The sequence below is a fragment of the Artemia sp. Qi Xiang Cuo genome, chromosome 5 (genome assembly GCF_049724085.1).
Source record: "Artemia sp. Qi Xiang Cuo chromosome 5, ASM4972408v1, whole genome shotgun sequence".
Classification (NCBI taxonomy): domain Eukaryota; kingdom Metazoa; phylum Arthropoda; class Branchiopoda; order Anostraca; family Artemiidae; genus Artemia; species Artemia sp. Qi Xiang Cuo.
The window spans coordinates 55,337,532-55,354,296 of record NC_142798.1 but is presented as its reverse complement, the minus strand read 5'-3'; the positions used below and the strand labels follow the sequence as shown (position 1 = coordinate 55,354,296).

The 16,765-nt window shown below is 36.0% G+C and overlaps 2 protein-coding genes across 6 annotated transcripts in view; one reads left to right on the top strand and one right to left on the bottom strand.

Annotated features, from left to right (window-relative positions):
* The window catches only part of LOC148952288 (uncharacterized), a 103,339-nt gene that overhangs the window by 4,549 nt on the left and 82,025 nt on the right, over positions 1-16,765 (top strand). The window lies entirely within an intron of this gene.
* Positions 15,686-16,765, bottom strand: part of LOC148952289 (uncharacterized) — a 21,571-nt gene continuing 20,491 nt past the window's right edge. Inside the window, exon 2 of the mRNA XM_089088915.1 lies at positions 15,686-15,862. Within this exon, the coding sequence (XP_088945041.1) occupies positions 15,761-15,862 (102 nt within the window). The 3' untranslated portion in view covers positions 15,686-15,760. The remainder of the gene's footprint in view (positions 15,863-16,765) is intronic.

The window sequence follows — 16,765 nt, the reverse complement described above, 5'->3', positions numbered from 1 at the left end:
GAGAGGCAAGTGACATACCAACTTAAAGCTTAGGACGCACGAGTCCCTTATAAAGAAGACTGATGACTTTAGAAGAACAAGTGGACATGGTACGCTTTATCAAACCCAAGGTTGAACTAGCCCCAGCAGCAGACCTCTTAGCATGTATGCTGAATTTTAATTCTTTCCCAATAGTGACACCTAGACCTTCCTCACTGTTAACAGAAGAGAGTGGGTGCCCTAAGAAAAAATAGGAGCAGCATGGATTCTGTTTGCCAAAGTGAATGATATGTCACTTGGCAACATTGAACTCAAGAAGCCAGGCCTCAGCTCAGTGACCCAGCAGTTGAAGATTGTTTTGTAGCAAGGCATGATCTTCACAGGACAAAGCTGGTCCAAGAAGCTTCAGGTCATCTGCATAAAGAGTTGAATTACTGCTGATTATGGAAGAAGCATCATTTATGAAAATGCTAAATAGTTTAGGACCCAAGACATTACCCTGAGGAACTCTAATCAGAACACATGTTGAGGAAGAAACAACACGATATCCAGAGTCATCAAACAACTGAACACATTGGTTTTGGGAGTAAAGAAAATCAAGGATCCAAAGCAGGGATTTCTCTTCAAGCTTAACTGCGCACAATCTAATTTCAAGTTGATTGTGACACACTTTGTCAAAAGCTTTAGAAAAGTCAAGCAGAATCATGTCAGCAGGAACCCCAATATCAAGCAACTTGGTGATATGATCATATGATTCAAGGAGATTAGTGTCAACAGATCTTCCAGAACAAAAGCCATGTTGTGAACTGTGTAAAACATTATTTGCTTCAAGGTGTTTAACAACTGCATAATTAATTATTCTTTCAAGAACCTTAACAACTGCTTATGTCAGGCTGATGGGCCGAAAATTTTCAGCAAGGTCCTTTCTACCTTTTTTAAAAATAGGAATATTATTTGCAGTTTTTTAATCCTGAGGTAGACCAGAAAGATTTAATGATAATTTGAACAGCAAGGAAAGACGTTGACACAAAACTGTACGAGATTTGTGTAGGATACGTGGGTGAGCAGTCTGGGCCAGCAGATTTATTCAGTTTGAGATGTCAGTTCATTTAGGACCAAAATATCAGTAATAGGAAGTGGCTGCGTAATATGTGAAATATCACATCAAGGTGGTGTATGATATACAGTACTTGGGTTGAACAGAAACTAAGAAAAGAAATATTGTTTGATAATGCTAATTATAAGTTCAGGATCAGCAACTCATTTCCTAACAAGTGAGATATCTGGGATTGTGCGTCTGCTGCTACATTTTAGCGGTATATCGCAAAAAAAATTCAGGGTTATCCTTAACTTCCTTTGCCAGTTTTTCCTCGACCCAACTCATCCACACCTTTATTTGGTTTGTTGTTTGATTACAAAAGGATTTGAATACTAGATAATTTTCTGTGGTCTTATTTTTTCTGTAATGGTTCCATGCTCTGCGTTTTCTATTGATTAGCTTACTAGTTTTAGTAGTCAAAAAAGGTATGTTTGGTATTTCAGTCTTATTTCTACTGCTAGGCATTCCAGCATTGGAACAACCTGGAACAGGCATTGCCCCATCACCCTCTATTGCCACTCCCTTTGGGTGTATGTCTTGTTCTGGGTACTGGTTAAAATGTCTGGCCTTTGCTGGATATATTGATGTAAGTGCTGACTCAGTTGTAACTGGTTCCATCCTGGGATGTAGGTAGCTCCTGTTTCTACAAACTAAGCTGATGTCTTCCATATGTACCATATATGAGTGCTCTGGCTGCTTCATCTTCTTTTCTACTACACCTTTGCACCATCTACTACTCTCATCAAATTTCACCCACACTTTTTCTCCTGGGCACAATTCTTTCAGCTTGTTGGCATTTTTGTTGTGAGTGCTCTGTTGTCTAGCTTGAGCTTTCTCAAAAACATGTTTTGTGATTATTTTTGGCTGCAGCTGTGATGACAGTGCTGGGATCATTTTCTGCTCATAAGCAGCTGTACTGGTGAATATGCTCCATTAATTGGAGTGTTTTGGTGCTCTAACAATGCAATATATAGATCTGTTTGACTCTCTAAGGCTTTTGTCATTATCCTTTTTGCAGTCTGCACTGCCTTTTTGCTCATCCCATTTGATTGGGGGTAGCAGGGACTTGCTGTGATGTGGTTGATATCCCAAGTTTCTGTAAAAACTTGAAACCCTTCTGAGCTGAGTTATGGCCCATTATCTGAAGTGATTTGATCTGGTATACTGTATCTTGAAAAATGCATTTTCAATTTTGAGATCACTTGTTGTGAATTTGAAATGGCAAGCTTATCCACTTCAAAAAATCAACTATAATAGTCTATGGTGATGAGATATTCCCTGCAGCTAAATGTAAAAATATCCACACCCACACGTTGGAATGGATACTGGGGGACTTCTGAGGACACTAGTGGCTCCTTCTGTTGATTCATCTGATATCTGGCGCATATTTCACATCTAGGCATCATATTTCACACTATTTGCCTAACATCTTTTGTGATGTTAGGCCAAAATACTGAGCTACGAGCTCTTTCTTTGGTTTTCACAATTCCACTATGTTAAGAATGAAGCTGTTGCAGTATATATTATTTTTTGTCCGAGATAACCTCCAACCTAAACTCATTCCCACCCCCAACTTATCAGATTATGATGAAATTCTATGGCTGAGCCTTAGACCGAAAGCACTTCCCTGCCCTTTCAATTTACTTGTAACCGCCGTCTTCTATCATTCCCTTAACAAAAGTATTGACCAGAAACGCAAATCTATACAACAATTTCTTATAAGTGCTGACCTTGTGTTATCAAAGTATCCAAATGCTGGTATTTGCTTACTTGGCGATGTGAATGACCTGAGGATAGACTCTATCTGGACCTCTCTTAATATTAAACAACTGGTTAGAATATCTACAACAAAAGGTAACACCTCTTTGGATGTTATTTGTTCAAAGATGAGTAAGCATTACAATTCCCCGCAAGCGCTGTCACAGTTAGAAGGCAGCTACCACTATTCACTTCTTTTTTCTCCCTCTTCAGCCATTGAACATTCCTTTACTACCTCCATTGGGGTTTGCCATCCCCTCAGTGACACAGGCCTTTTTTCTTTCGGATCTTGACTGTCCAGTGAAAGTTGGTCAGACCCTTATAATTCTAATAACCTTGATGTTAAAATTTTGATTTTTCACAGAAAACTAATTGATTCCTACTCATTATGTTTCCCAGAAAAAAAAAAATCAGAAAATGCTGCAGTGATAAACGTTACATAAATAATCACATAAAATGTTAATCCGCACAAAAATAAGCTTATTTAACAGGGGTAATTTAGCTGAAGCAAATAAGTTAAGAAAGGAATTAAAAAGTCAAATTAGAAAAGCTGCCCAAGCCTACTATAAAAAAAAACTAAAAACTTGCACCATGATAAACCAAAGAACTGGTACTCTGAAATTAAAAAACTTACCGGCAAGAGTCAAGAACAACTAAATTTTATTATAAATGAACCTCTAAAGACCACAGCTAATGACCTCAATAAGTTTCTGGCTTCTATTTTCCAGAGTCTCCCACCACTATCTTACGCATTTCCAAATATTCCTGATCCTTTTTCACTCCCACATAATTTCTCCACTTGATGTTGTAAAAAAAATTGAAAAACTAAAACAATCAAGCATTTGCTTTTTAGATATTCCTGTTCCTTTGATTAAAGCTTTCAGTGATTACCTCTCAAAACCCCTATCCACCCTGTTTAATGAAATTACCGAATCTGGACAGTTTCCTCAATATTGGAAACAAGGCTTTATTACCCCAATCAAAAAGGAAAATGGGGTGCCTGGCTTTGATGGCATTCGTCCTATTACCCTCACCTCAATTTTTTCAAAATTGTATGAAAGTTTTCTTGCAGACTGGCTTAAGATGAAAGTCCTCCCCCTCATTGATCTTAGACAGTTTGGTAATCTCAAATCCACGTCAACCTCTCACTACCTGACCCATATTATTGATACCATGGGTAAATTACTTGAAAAACCTAGCACTTGGCTTAATCTGATTTCTATTGATCTTCAAAAAGCTTTCGATTTTATTAACCACAATTTACTCATAGATAAACTTATAAATGAATTCCACATTGAAACTTTCCTTGTTAAGCTCGTTGCCTCTTTTCTCTCTAATAGATCTCAAGCAGTTAAATATCTAAATTGTTTCTCAGATCATCTCCCCGTATTTAATGGTATTCCTTAGGGGACTATTCTAGGGCCTCTCCTTTTTTCTCTTATGATTAACAGCCTTTCAACCCTTTATGACAATATGTAGAAATTTGTTGATGACTTGACAGTTTTAGAGATATGTCATAAAAACATGTTTAGCAACCCAATGGGCATACTCCAAGATATTTTCAGTGAGGCCTCTTCCCTTGACATGATAGTTAACCCTTCTAAATCCGCAAATAGTCTTAGTAAGTTTCCTTAAATCCCCTCCTCTTTTTCTTGCTCCTATTCCTCCTGAAACCTCTGTCATCTCTTAAACTCCTTGGTGTTACAATTTCTTCCAATATGAAATGGGATGCCCATATAAATAATATCCTACGACAAGCAAGCTCCTCGCTTTCCCTCCTTAAACTTTTAAATAAATTTTGTTGCCCCCAATCACATTTACTACAAGTATACATTTCTTTTATGCATCCCATATTAGAGTATGCTTGTCCTGTGTGGCACCCTAGCCTCTCAAATGAAGCAACACAAAAAATTGCAAATGTCCAAAAGAGAGCTCTAAGAATTATCTTTAAAGAGGGCAAGATACCATATTTGCATTTATTAAATATTTCAAAACTAGAGGCCCTTGAGAGACGAAGAAATAATTTGTGCCTCCGTTTTGCAAAAAATGCCATAACAAACCCTCGGACAGCAAATATTTTCCAGAAACGTCACTCCCCATCCAGATTATGGCCGCCTCGAACTGTTTCTGAGCCCATCCCTGTTTTGTCCCCCATCCGCTGTGTTATTTCCAGATACGAAAGAACTTTTGTCCCCTTTATTACAGAAAAAATGAATAAAATGCCCCAATAGTTTCTTTTTCCCCCCTCTTTTTTTTATTAGCTGATGGTGCTGCCCAGGTTCTTGCACTCATTTGCTTGTCCCCCCTTTTTTTTCAGTTCCCCCTTTAATTTTTATATATTTTATTTTTTGTTCTTTGTTTTTTTTGGGGGGGGTATTTATTTATTTTTGTCCCCCCCCCTTCTTGACCAGTTTTTATTTTTTTTAACTCTTTTATTGACTTACTGTAGTTGAATTATTGACACTTTCTTAGTGTCCCTTTTAATTTATATATATTTATGTCTTGCTTTTTGTTGTGTGTGTATATTTGCTTATCCCCCCCCCCCCCCTTTTATGTCCGTTCTAATTCTTATTCTGATTCGTATTTGCGTAAGTTTTGTTTGACAAGTTTTATCTTCTTAACTTTTTATTCGACTTTTTACAGTTTTAATTATTGACTATTAAATAATTGTTCATTATGATTTTTATATTTCGTTGTTGTTTTTTGCATTTTGGCCAGTTTTAGTGCAACCATTTATATTGTCGACTCCGAAGTCAGAATTCGGCCCTTTGTGGGCTTGTGATAGTGATCTTTTTGAAATAAATATCTTATCTTATGTCTGCATGAAGTTTCTTGGTAACCAGCTCATATGTGTAGTTCCAATTTTGTTGAATTATAGATCATACTTGTCTTCACTCATTAGGCCAGCCAGATTCAATGATATCTGATGGTGTTTTTAGCTCACTATCTCTCAGCGTTTCCTCACGGATATTCTCTAGTTTGTTTCTGCTCACAGGAATATCTCTAAAGAATGCATGAATAGCTACTTGTCCTTCGATCTGGTAAGTGCGTCTGTGATAAAGCATCTGCTACAGGAATCACTCTGCCAGGGCGGTACTGGAATGACAGTTGATATTACTGGAGCACTAGCATCATTCTTTGCAATCTAGGTGGTGCTCAGTTTATAGGTTTGGACAAAATTGCCTCTAGAGGTTTGTGATCTGTTGACACAATGATCTTTCTACCACAGATGTATTGGTGGAAATGTGTATCAGCAAATACAATGCCCAGCAGTTCCTTTTCAATTTGAGACTACTCTTTTTCAGTATCAATCAGAGACCTGGAAGCAAAGGCTACTGTTGCATGATCTGTAATCAGCTGAGCACCAAGTCCATGCTTTGATGCACCTGTTATCACTTCTACTACAGTGCTTTCAGTATCAAAATATGCAAAATTGCTGCAAATGGCTTCCTGTATTCTGGCTTTGGCCGGGTTGTGTACTGCTTTTCAAACTCCTTGGCCTTTCCTAATTCCTGAAGTGGTTGGTTTAAGGTAGAGAGGGCAGGAATATATCTTGACAAATAGTTGCCTAGGAGAGTCTGCAACTCATCTTTGCTTTTAGGGGCTGGCATTTCCTTGATTGCTCTAAGTTTGGAAGGATCAGGTTTCATACCTCCTTTTGTCAGTATATGACCAAAATAAGGAACAGCTTCAGCATCAAAGAGACAGTTTTGTTTATTGAACTTGATGCCTTTCTCACGAGCCCTTTCCAGAACTTTCCTCAGCTTCCTGTCATGTTCTTTTGTACTACTAGCCATTCCAGCAACATCGTCAACAATCAGTCCAATATCAATATCTTCAAATGGCCTTTCGATCTGCTTTTGGTACTCATCCTGAGCTGATATGAGCCCAAAAAGATGTCTGTGAAAGTGGTTAAATCAGCAGACTCCTCATCCAAAACCATTGACCTGTAGCCATTTCTAGCATCAGTCTTGAAAAATTGCTCTGCTCTTGCACATTTTACTGCAATATCATCAAAACTAGGAATTGGGTGATTTTGATGTTTTATGCATTTATTCAAATCTATGGGATCCGGGCAAATCCGGATTGTACCATATGGTTTCTTAACCTGAACAATGGAATTGACCCATCTGTTGGTTTCTTCACCTTCTCTATGATGCCAAGGTTTTCTAGTCTATCAAGTTCTTCTTTTAATTGTGGTTGAAGGGCATAGGGAACTCTTTTAGGTGGCTGGACAGTTGGTACTGATCCTTCCTTTAAGTAAATGTGACATTTTCTAGGCAATGTGCCAATACCATGGAATACATCATACTCCTCAAAGATCTGTTGCACTTCAGGTCTGATTGAGCCCTTATATGGTACCTTATCACATGATAGGCTGAGCACAAATTTTATCAATTTCATCTGTTTACTTGTTTGTCTACCAAGTATTGGACCTTTGTTGGTTTTCACAACATGAAATGCATGAGCCTGTGGTTCTTGGTCCTTATACTGAATCACCATTTGTGCAATTCTGAGTACCTTTAGGCTGCATCCGCGATAGCCTGTTAGAATATCCTTACTGGCAATCAAAGTAGGCCTTGGTTTCAGTGACCTAAATTTGTTTGCTGGGAGAATGTTTGCATCAGCTCCTATATCAATTTTGAAGTTTATGTCTTCATGGTATTCAGGTAGATTAACTATAATCATTGGCTTTTGCTCTGAATCAATTTTAGAGGTAATAGATTCAATGAAGTACTGGTTATTTTCTTCATTCTCAGTGGGAAAACCTTTGATTTCATTGACTGACCTGTTTTTGCAAACCTTTGCAAAATGGCTTGGCTTCTGACATTTGGCACAGATTTGCCCTTTTGCAGGGCATTTGTGTTCATGGGAGTATGCATTCCCACAGAAGTAACAGCTTGATGTCATTGTCTTTTGTAACACCTTTTGTTTGCATATGGCTTCCACTTCTTGTTTTATAGCAATAGTACTTGGTTTGCTTTCATTTGTGCATGGGTCTCCCCTACTGTTGCAATTGCTTGACTTGTTTCAATAGCTTTTATTAGTGTCAGTGTTCCACCTTCACTTAACAGTCTTTCTCTTATCCTGTCACTCTGCACACCAAATACCAATCTATCTCTCACCATTTCATCTGAACTGTTTCCAAAATCACAATCTATGACCAATAGCTTTAGTGCTGTCACATATGATTCAATCGTCTTTCCTTCTTTTTGATTTTGTATGTGAATTGAATCGAGAGAAGATAGGGTTTGAGATGGGTTCAATTTGCTCAGTGAATTTTTTCAGATATATATCCACTTTATTCTTTTCTGTTTCTGCAATTTGAAATGTGTTAGATATATCTTGCCCCTTTTCTCCAACCCATATCAACAAGTATGAGCACTTAACACTTTCACTTTTTCCATACAAAGGTCCTGTAAACATCTGTTCAGCATGTTGGCAAAACTGCTTTTTATTGCAAAAAGCAATAAAAAGTAATATATTTCAATAGTGGACCCAAATCTGTCAGCTGAATCGATCAAGTGATATAATTTAAAATCTCATGTTGCTGTTGCTTCCATGCATTAAAGATTTTTAAATACCCTACTATAGATATAGCCTACAAGATATTGGTGAAATAATCTATTGAGGGTATGAGTCCATACTTCAAAAGTCTTTAAATGTTTAGGAAAACCTTCTAATAGGCATCCTATATGCTATATTAACTGTTTGTATCCACAAGTCGACAGGGCTCATAAGGAAGAGAAGAACAGCTTTCCAAGGGATGAAAGAATTTTGGTAAATACATATTGTTAGCACAGAAATCAGATTGTAAAAAAAGTAGGCTAATCATAAATGAAGTTTATGAATAATTGATGGATTAGTAGAGACTAGGGAGAAAAATGAAGTATATTATCAATGACATTGCTGTCAATATGCTATTGGTGTTTTGATTGAATTTTCAGGGTTGTACAGAGGTGGAAGGTAAAGACAAAAGCAGTGAAGACTTTTTACTAAGGAAGAAGTGGTAAAAATAGATGATCTTGGAAGACAAACAAGGCTTGGTTGCTTTTACCATTAGTTCTCAGTTGCTTTTCAAATTACTCCTAGATTTTACAACACCTTTTCTTTGACAGTTTCTATTACATGAAATTCTATCAAAATTGCTCCCACCGCTGTTATTCCAGCCTAGACTGCTCTTATGGCACTTGTTCTGCTGCTAATTGTATAAAATCAATTAATATTAACTGCAATTAGGATGATTAGTTGTTTCTGGGTATGACTGCATTTCAGAAAAATCAGGGCTTTATAATTGGCATTGCAATACCAGGTTGGTGGCTAGAATTGGCATTAAATTTATAATGGTAATGGTATGGTTTTTTAAAGTTTCTGATTTTCAGTAAGAAGGAAAAAATCAATTTGCTGTATGAAAAAAAAATACAAAGAGCCAAAAACAAATAGACATATTGAAACTGTTAAGACTTAATTCTTAGCACAATGATAATAGATTAATTAAGAGATTTTTTAACTGATCTGTTCCATCTTGCTATAGAGTATCATAGGATAAGACTACTATGTCCATAATATTTTGTAGTACTTGCTAAGAAAGCCCCAAATGGCTTGTTGGCAGCAGGTGGCAGTCTTCTCTATTTTAAATGTTCTGGTAACACTATTTTATCACTATTCTATATGACGTTCATTGACTATTCACACATGTAAAACAAACATTCTACTTACATAAACTATACATAATTACTTTTCTTTTGCAAGGAAAAACCTCTTTGCTGTAGCCTGAAGGGTGCCAGAAAACTTGAATTTCCTGTTTCAACTGGAATTATATCACATACACATGGGGGCACAATTTATAATAACACAAAAAGTTTTAGTCATGTTTCTAAATTAATTTACCAGATTTGGTGCTCCTTGTGTACCATCACAAGGAAACAGGATTTGTCCTATTGCTAGCAAGTGCAATTTAATATAGTGACTTTGGAGATCACTATTTAAAAAAATCTTGAAAGAAGAGAAAAGTACATTATTGAGATATTTCTGTGTGAAAATACTAACTTGATAACCTTTAGCTGTTGAAATATCAAGAAGCTGATTCTATAAAGTAAGATAATCAAAGTTTTAGGCAAAAAAGTTTAGCAGCTTCATTTTTTTTTACGATGACGCATAAATTACTTGGCTATATAGAGCAATCATAGAAAATCTTTGGTTAAAAAAAAAAAATAGCAAAATAAAGCAATGGAAGAATTTTCTGTGGGATTAGGTTTTGATTTGGCAAATTGCTCCTTGAGATCTTGACAATTTTGAAGCTATGATATTTGAATTTGTTTTCCATCATTGATTTTCACCAGTCATAAAAACCAAATACTTTTTTACCTTTAGTCTTTTAATTTGATTTCCATTTTCTATTAGTTCTAACTAGTATAACCAGTCATAAAAAGCAAATACTTTTTTACCTTTACTCTTTTAATTTGATTTCCATTTTCTATTAGTTCTAAACTAGTGTTAGCTCTAGATGTCCAAGAAAATAAAATGCTTTTAGTTTTAGTGGAATTTAGTGTCAAAAGGTTGAAATCTGCCCACTCAGTAAACTCAATCATTTCCTTTCTTGTTCTACCAAAAAATCAGATCAACTGATGGAGCAGCTACAACGAGAAGAGTATCATGTGCAGAAAGAATTATACTTGCCTCTAATAAATTATAAATTATCTAATCAATAAAAATAAAAGAGGACCTAGGTTAGACCCTGGGGTACTCTGTAGGCTATCTCATTAACCACAGAAGTTAAACACCTATTCGCTACAGTTTGCTTTTGTCACTCAAGTAGATTCAACTGTAACAAGCTCTTTCAAGCTCATTGATTTTTTTTAACTACAAGTAATAACTGTTTATGGTCAATTATGGCAAATGCTTTCTTCAAATCCAGGAATAGAGCAGCTGGAATCAGACCTCCTTCAAATTCTGCATTTACCCAGTCAACAAGGTTAATTATAGTCATTGTAGTTTGCAGTATTTTCCTAAAACCAATTTAACTCTATAAATATTTTGTTGTTTTCAATGTAATGATTTAGCCTAGATGCACTCACTTATTCAAATATTTTGAACAAAACAGAGCATAGAAATGGACCTATTGTTTGTTTGAACGGTCATCTATTCATTATAAATGGAATTTTCTCAGCAACCTTCCAGGAAAATTCATTTCTCTATTGAAAAATTATTCAATTGACATACAATTTATGTTACTACTCACATAACAGATTTAGCAATCTTAAGATTGCCTACAAAGAAGCTGATGCCATGTTTTCAGTTGTGACAGCAGCTTTCAGTACTGTTAGCTTTGTTATAAGCTTTCAGATAGCTTCTAAACCTCTTCTTAAGCACAGCTTAGTTCTAGCTGCTTGCAATTTTTTGGGTCGGAAGTCACACCTAGTAGCTGTCTGTTCCATTTTCTGGTTCCTCCTTGCTATTCGTTTAAACAAATTGTCCAAGGGTACTTATAATAAACTCATAATGGCTCCTGCTACAAGAGCTAGTGTCAATGCTTGAGCCCATTGAAGGACCAAAAATTAGTGTTCAATTCAAATAGTTTTATTTAATCTGTCTATTTATCACATCAATCATGGATCTTTTGGAGCTTGCTTGAAGCAAAGTCAGAGAACTATTAATGTGACATGTTTGTCCAACAGCTAGGTAATTCATTTTGGGTAGGCATAAACTGAAAATTGCCATGTTTCAATAGTAAAAAGAACTCAATCCTTACAACAAGACATGATCCTTGTTTTGACTAGGTTGATAAAGTGGAGATGAAGCACAGAAAAACCATTCTCTTTTACAAGCTGCTTTTTATTTGCGAGGGTAAGAGTTTGAGATAGGAATGGTATGGCTTCTGAAGATCATTTTGTAACATGGCCAGTAAAACTGGCCATGATATATGTTCACTTCCCTAAATCATGAATCCTGTTTGTTTCATTTTCTTTTCATCAGAAACATTTTAAGAAACAAAAACTAAGTCAAAATACTGTTAGATATCAAGTGGATAAAGATATAACACAATTACCTGTATATTTTACAAACGCATCTATCTTTTCTATGACAGTTTCTATTGCATGGAATTCTTTCAAAATTGCTCAACCACTATTATCAAACAGTTTGTGGTGAACTGTAAGTAAGGAGCGACCCGGCTCAATGGTAACCGAAACTCTAAAAAACGGAATTTTGATACCAATAGATACATCAAAAGAATCAGATTTTAATTCTGATTTCAAATATATGAGTTTCATCAAGTTTAATCTTAATCATAAAGAGTTACTCGCCAGAGAATATTTGGCTGATTTTCGAAAGAAGGGGGAGAGACACCCTAAAAGCTACATAACCTTAATGAAAATCACACCATCATATTCAGCGTATCAGAGAATCCTACTGTAGAGGTTTCAAGCTCCCATCTACAAAAATGTGGAATTTTCCATTTTTTGCCAGAAGAAAGATCACGGATGCGTGTTTTTTTTTGTTTTGTTTTTTTCTCCAGGGGTGGCCGTATCGACCCAGTGGTCCTAGAATATCGTGGGAGGGCTTATTGGAACGGAAATTAAAAGTTCTAGTGCCCTTTTTAAGTGACCAAAAAAAATGGAGGGCAACTAGGCCCCCTCCCACGCTCAGTTTTTTCCCAAAGTCACCCGATCAAAATTTTGAGATAGCCATTTTGTTAAGCATGGTCGAAAATATTATAACTATGTCTTTTAGGATGACTTAATCCCTCGAAGCCCCCAGGAGGAGGGCTGAAAGTTATGAACTTTACCCAATGTTAACATATAGCATCGGTTATTAGGACCCGGCTCAATGGTAACCGAAACTCTAAAAAACGGGATGCTGATACAAATAGATAAATCAAAAGAATCGGATTTTAATGCTGATTTCAAATATATAAGTTTCATCAAGTTTAATTCTACCCATCAAAAGATACGCGCCAGAGAAATTTGGCTGATTTTTGAAAAAAGGGGGAAAGACCCCCTAAAAGCTATAGAACCTTAATGAAAATCACATCATCATATTCCGCGTATCAAAGAACCCTACTGTAGAGGTTTCAAGCTCCTATCTACAAAAATGTGGAATTTTGCATTTTTTGCCAGAAGAAAGATCACTGGTGCGTGTTTATTTTTAATTTTTTTCCCCCAGGGGTGATCGTATCGACCCAGTGATCCTAGAATATCGTGGGAGGGCTTATTGGAATGGAAATTAAAAGTTCTAGTGCCCTTTTTACGTGACCAAAAAAATGGAGGGCAACTAGGCCCACTCCCGCGCTCATTGTTTTTCCAAAGTTACCCGATAAAAATTTTGAGGTGGCCACTTTGTTCAGCATGTTCGAAGATATTATCAGTATGTGTTTTAGGATCACTTAATCCCCCGAAGTTTCCGGGGGGAGGGCTGAAAGTTATGAACTTTACCCAATGTTAACATATAGTATTCGTTATTGGGAAGTATACAGTACAGACGTTTTCAGGGGAGATTTTTCCTGGTAGTGAGGGGGGGGGGGGGGTCGGTCAGGGAAGTACGCAGGGAGGGCCTCCGGGCCCGGCCCCCCCTAAATCTCATGATTTTTTTCATTTTCCAATAATTTTCTGATTTTTCTCACAGAATAATGGGTTTGAAGGATTTGGCCCCCCCCCTAAACAAATTGGGCCCCCCTAAAAAAAATTCCTGCGTACGTGCCTGGGGTCGGGGGTTATGTAGGAGGATCTTTCCATGAAGGAAGTTTTCATGGGGGAAGGGACATTTCTATGAAGGGGACGCCGGACTTCCCAGCATTATTTAAAAAAAGATCAGAAATTAAATATAAAAAAAAAACTTTTTCAACTGCAACAGTAGCAACATCAAAACTTTAAACGAACAGAAAATATTACATATATGATTGGGTTCACCCCCTAGTCAATACCTCACACATTAAGCCAAAGATTTTTTAGTATTTTCATAATAGCTAATTAAACTAATTAACGGCTAGTGTGATTAAGTGATCATTTTTAAAGAATTTGGAACAAAATTCAAACTTTCGCTTAAATAGCAAGGTATTGAATAGGGGGCGAACCCCCTAATATACGTATTAAAAATATATGAATATAGAAGTTCGTTACGTAAGTTAATTCATAAGTTACGTATATTTATTACTAGTAAAAACGTTCGTAAACAAAATGAAACAAGTTTCTTGAAAGCCATTTAACCAAATAAAAGTAAATTAATATGAAATTTGTGTTTTAATTATTCATGTACTGTGAGCCAAGATCAAAACCTGCATTTATTCAAAAACGTTCAAAAATTAAATAAAAAAAAACAAGTTTTTTTAACTGAAAGTAAGGAACGACGTTAAAACTTAAAACGAACAGAAATTATTCCGTATATGAAAGGGGCTGTCCCCTCCTTAACGCCTTGCTCTTTACGCTAAAGTTTGGCTTTCTCACAACTCTTATCTTTTTTTAAAAATAAAAAACTTTAGCGTAAAGAGCGAGGCGTTGAGGAGGGGACAACCCCTTTCATATACGGAATAATTTCTGTTCCTTTTAAGTTTTAATGTCGCTCCTTACTTTCAGTTAAAAAAAACTTGTTTTTTTTATTTAATTCCATCCTAGACTGCTCTTATGGCAATTGTTCTGCTGCTAATTGTCAATAATCGATTAATACTAACTGCAATTAGGATGATTAGTTGTTTCTGGGTATGACTAGATTTCAGAAAAATCAGGGCTTTATTATTGGCATTATAATGCCAATTCATTGGCCAGAATTGGCCTTAAATTTACAGTGGTATGGTGTTTTAAAGTTTCTAATTTTCTCAATAAGAAGGAAAAAAAAAAATCATTTTGCTGTATAAAAAAGAAAAATACGAAGAACCAAAAATGAATGGACATATTGGAATTTTGAAGACCTAATTCTTAGCACAATGATGATTTTTGAACTAATATAAGGGGAAATTGATAGTTTGAGTCCATCCATAATAGTGATAATGACTATGTGTTGAGTAACAATTTTCATCATTTATAGTTTCCCACAATGTAGAAACCATAATTTCCTTAAGTCAGCATTTAAGACAGGCATTCACCTGTTATCAAAAATATTAAGACCTGAGGAGCAGGGGAGGGACAGGATTGTCTTCTTAGACCCTAATTGACTGAAGATCTCCTGAAAATTTTATTTATAAACTACTAAAACTTTCAAAGATATGAAAAAAGTGCTTTTCACTTTTATTCCAAAGGATTAACAAGGCCAAATGTTAAAATCCCATGTACATGTGAAACTTAGCTTTTCTTATTAGGGATTATATTAGTTCCATTAAAACATTTTCTAGTTTTAGCTCTGCAATTTTTATTTGTTTTGTCCTCTGCCATCCTTACAATTGCGCTGAACAGTAGTTGGGAAAAGCTCTAAAAAGTATATAAAAAAGAATATAACGAATTGTATTTAAATAGTGTTTCAAAACATTGTGCCTAAAATCTATTTTGTGTTTAAATTAAAAATCAAAACTCCCCCTCCTGGACTCTTAGCAAATGACGACTTGTGCTGGCTTTTTAGCTGATTTTGCATACCTACATGCATTTTGAGAGTGGGGGGACACTTGTTATTGGATGTGAAGACCAATTCAAAAATTAGTTGTAAAACCTAGGATTTTGAACCCTTCCCCCTCTTGGAAAGTCATATTATCCTTTCTTTCCCTATTATTTTGGATCTCTTTGTTTCTTAAATGATTGTAGAATTAAAATAATTAGTTTTATTTGTTCCATCAGGGAAGTAATGCATCAATTGTTTATTGACCATAAAAGAAGAAAAAAGCAGGAGCATAGAAAGTACAAAACAAAAAAAACAAATTAGTATAAACGAATAAACTGAAATTTTTATTTTAAAAAATAACGTTATAAAAATGGTTTCATCTTTTTTTAGAGTCTTTAAAATTCACTGACCATAGAATCGATTGGACACAACCAGTTCTGGAAATCCAGTATTTTTGTCAAATTCTCTGTTGAAAACCAAGTCATCAATCTCGCCGATTACTACCTGAAAAATGACATCTTAGCCATTGATGCTATAAGAAAATTGATCTAACATTCACATGCCATCTTACATAAAAAAAAATTAGTAAATTTAATTTACTCTTCATGATTTTTATCACAGTAGACAGAATATACAGTAAGCTTATCGCAGATCATTTCTGGTCATCGTGAACAAAAAGCTCCTCCCACTTCTTTCTGCCTTAGCTTGTTTAGCCTGTTTTATAATGGGTTTTTGTCCGGGTTTTTGTACCAGTAAGCTTATCGCAGATCATTTCTGGTCATCAGTAGAGATGACCCTATAACTCCGAACCCCACACCATATATGGGCATAGACTCCGAACCCCACACCAAATATGGGCATAGACTCCGAACCCCACACCAAATATGGGCATAGCCTCCCTAGGGAGAACACGTGGTTAATGGGGTCAATGACCTCTTTCTCCAGGTGTGTTTTGGGCACGCTCTCAGCGAATGCTATGCCGTCCAGGACTTTGGAACAGCTGTGCTGTCGACCTCGATTCACCTATCGTGAATCAATAATTCCCCTTAGAAACAACAAATTAATTCCCCTTTCTTGACAGATCAATCAACCAATGACATCATCTGTCAGACTTTAAATATTTTCTCCTATAAACTATTCTCCAGGAATAGATCCAAGTCATTAATGTCTTTGCCTCGAAAACAACTCTTTTGGTCGAACTCCAAAGGATATTAATAAACAATGCCATGGAAACAACTCTCCAAGAAACATCTTAGCGATGAATTGTTTTAGCGCGGGAATCAGGTTTCTTATTAATTTGAAATGCATTAGCGCAGAGATGCCAAAAACAAAAGGAACACGCTGAAATTACGTTTAGGGATTATTTGGGCGAAACTGTTTTAGACAGGTTATGGAATTATTTCGACG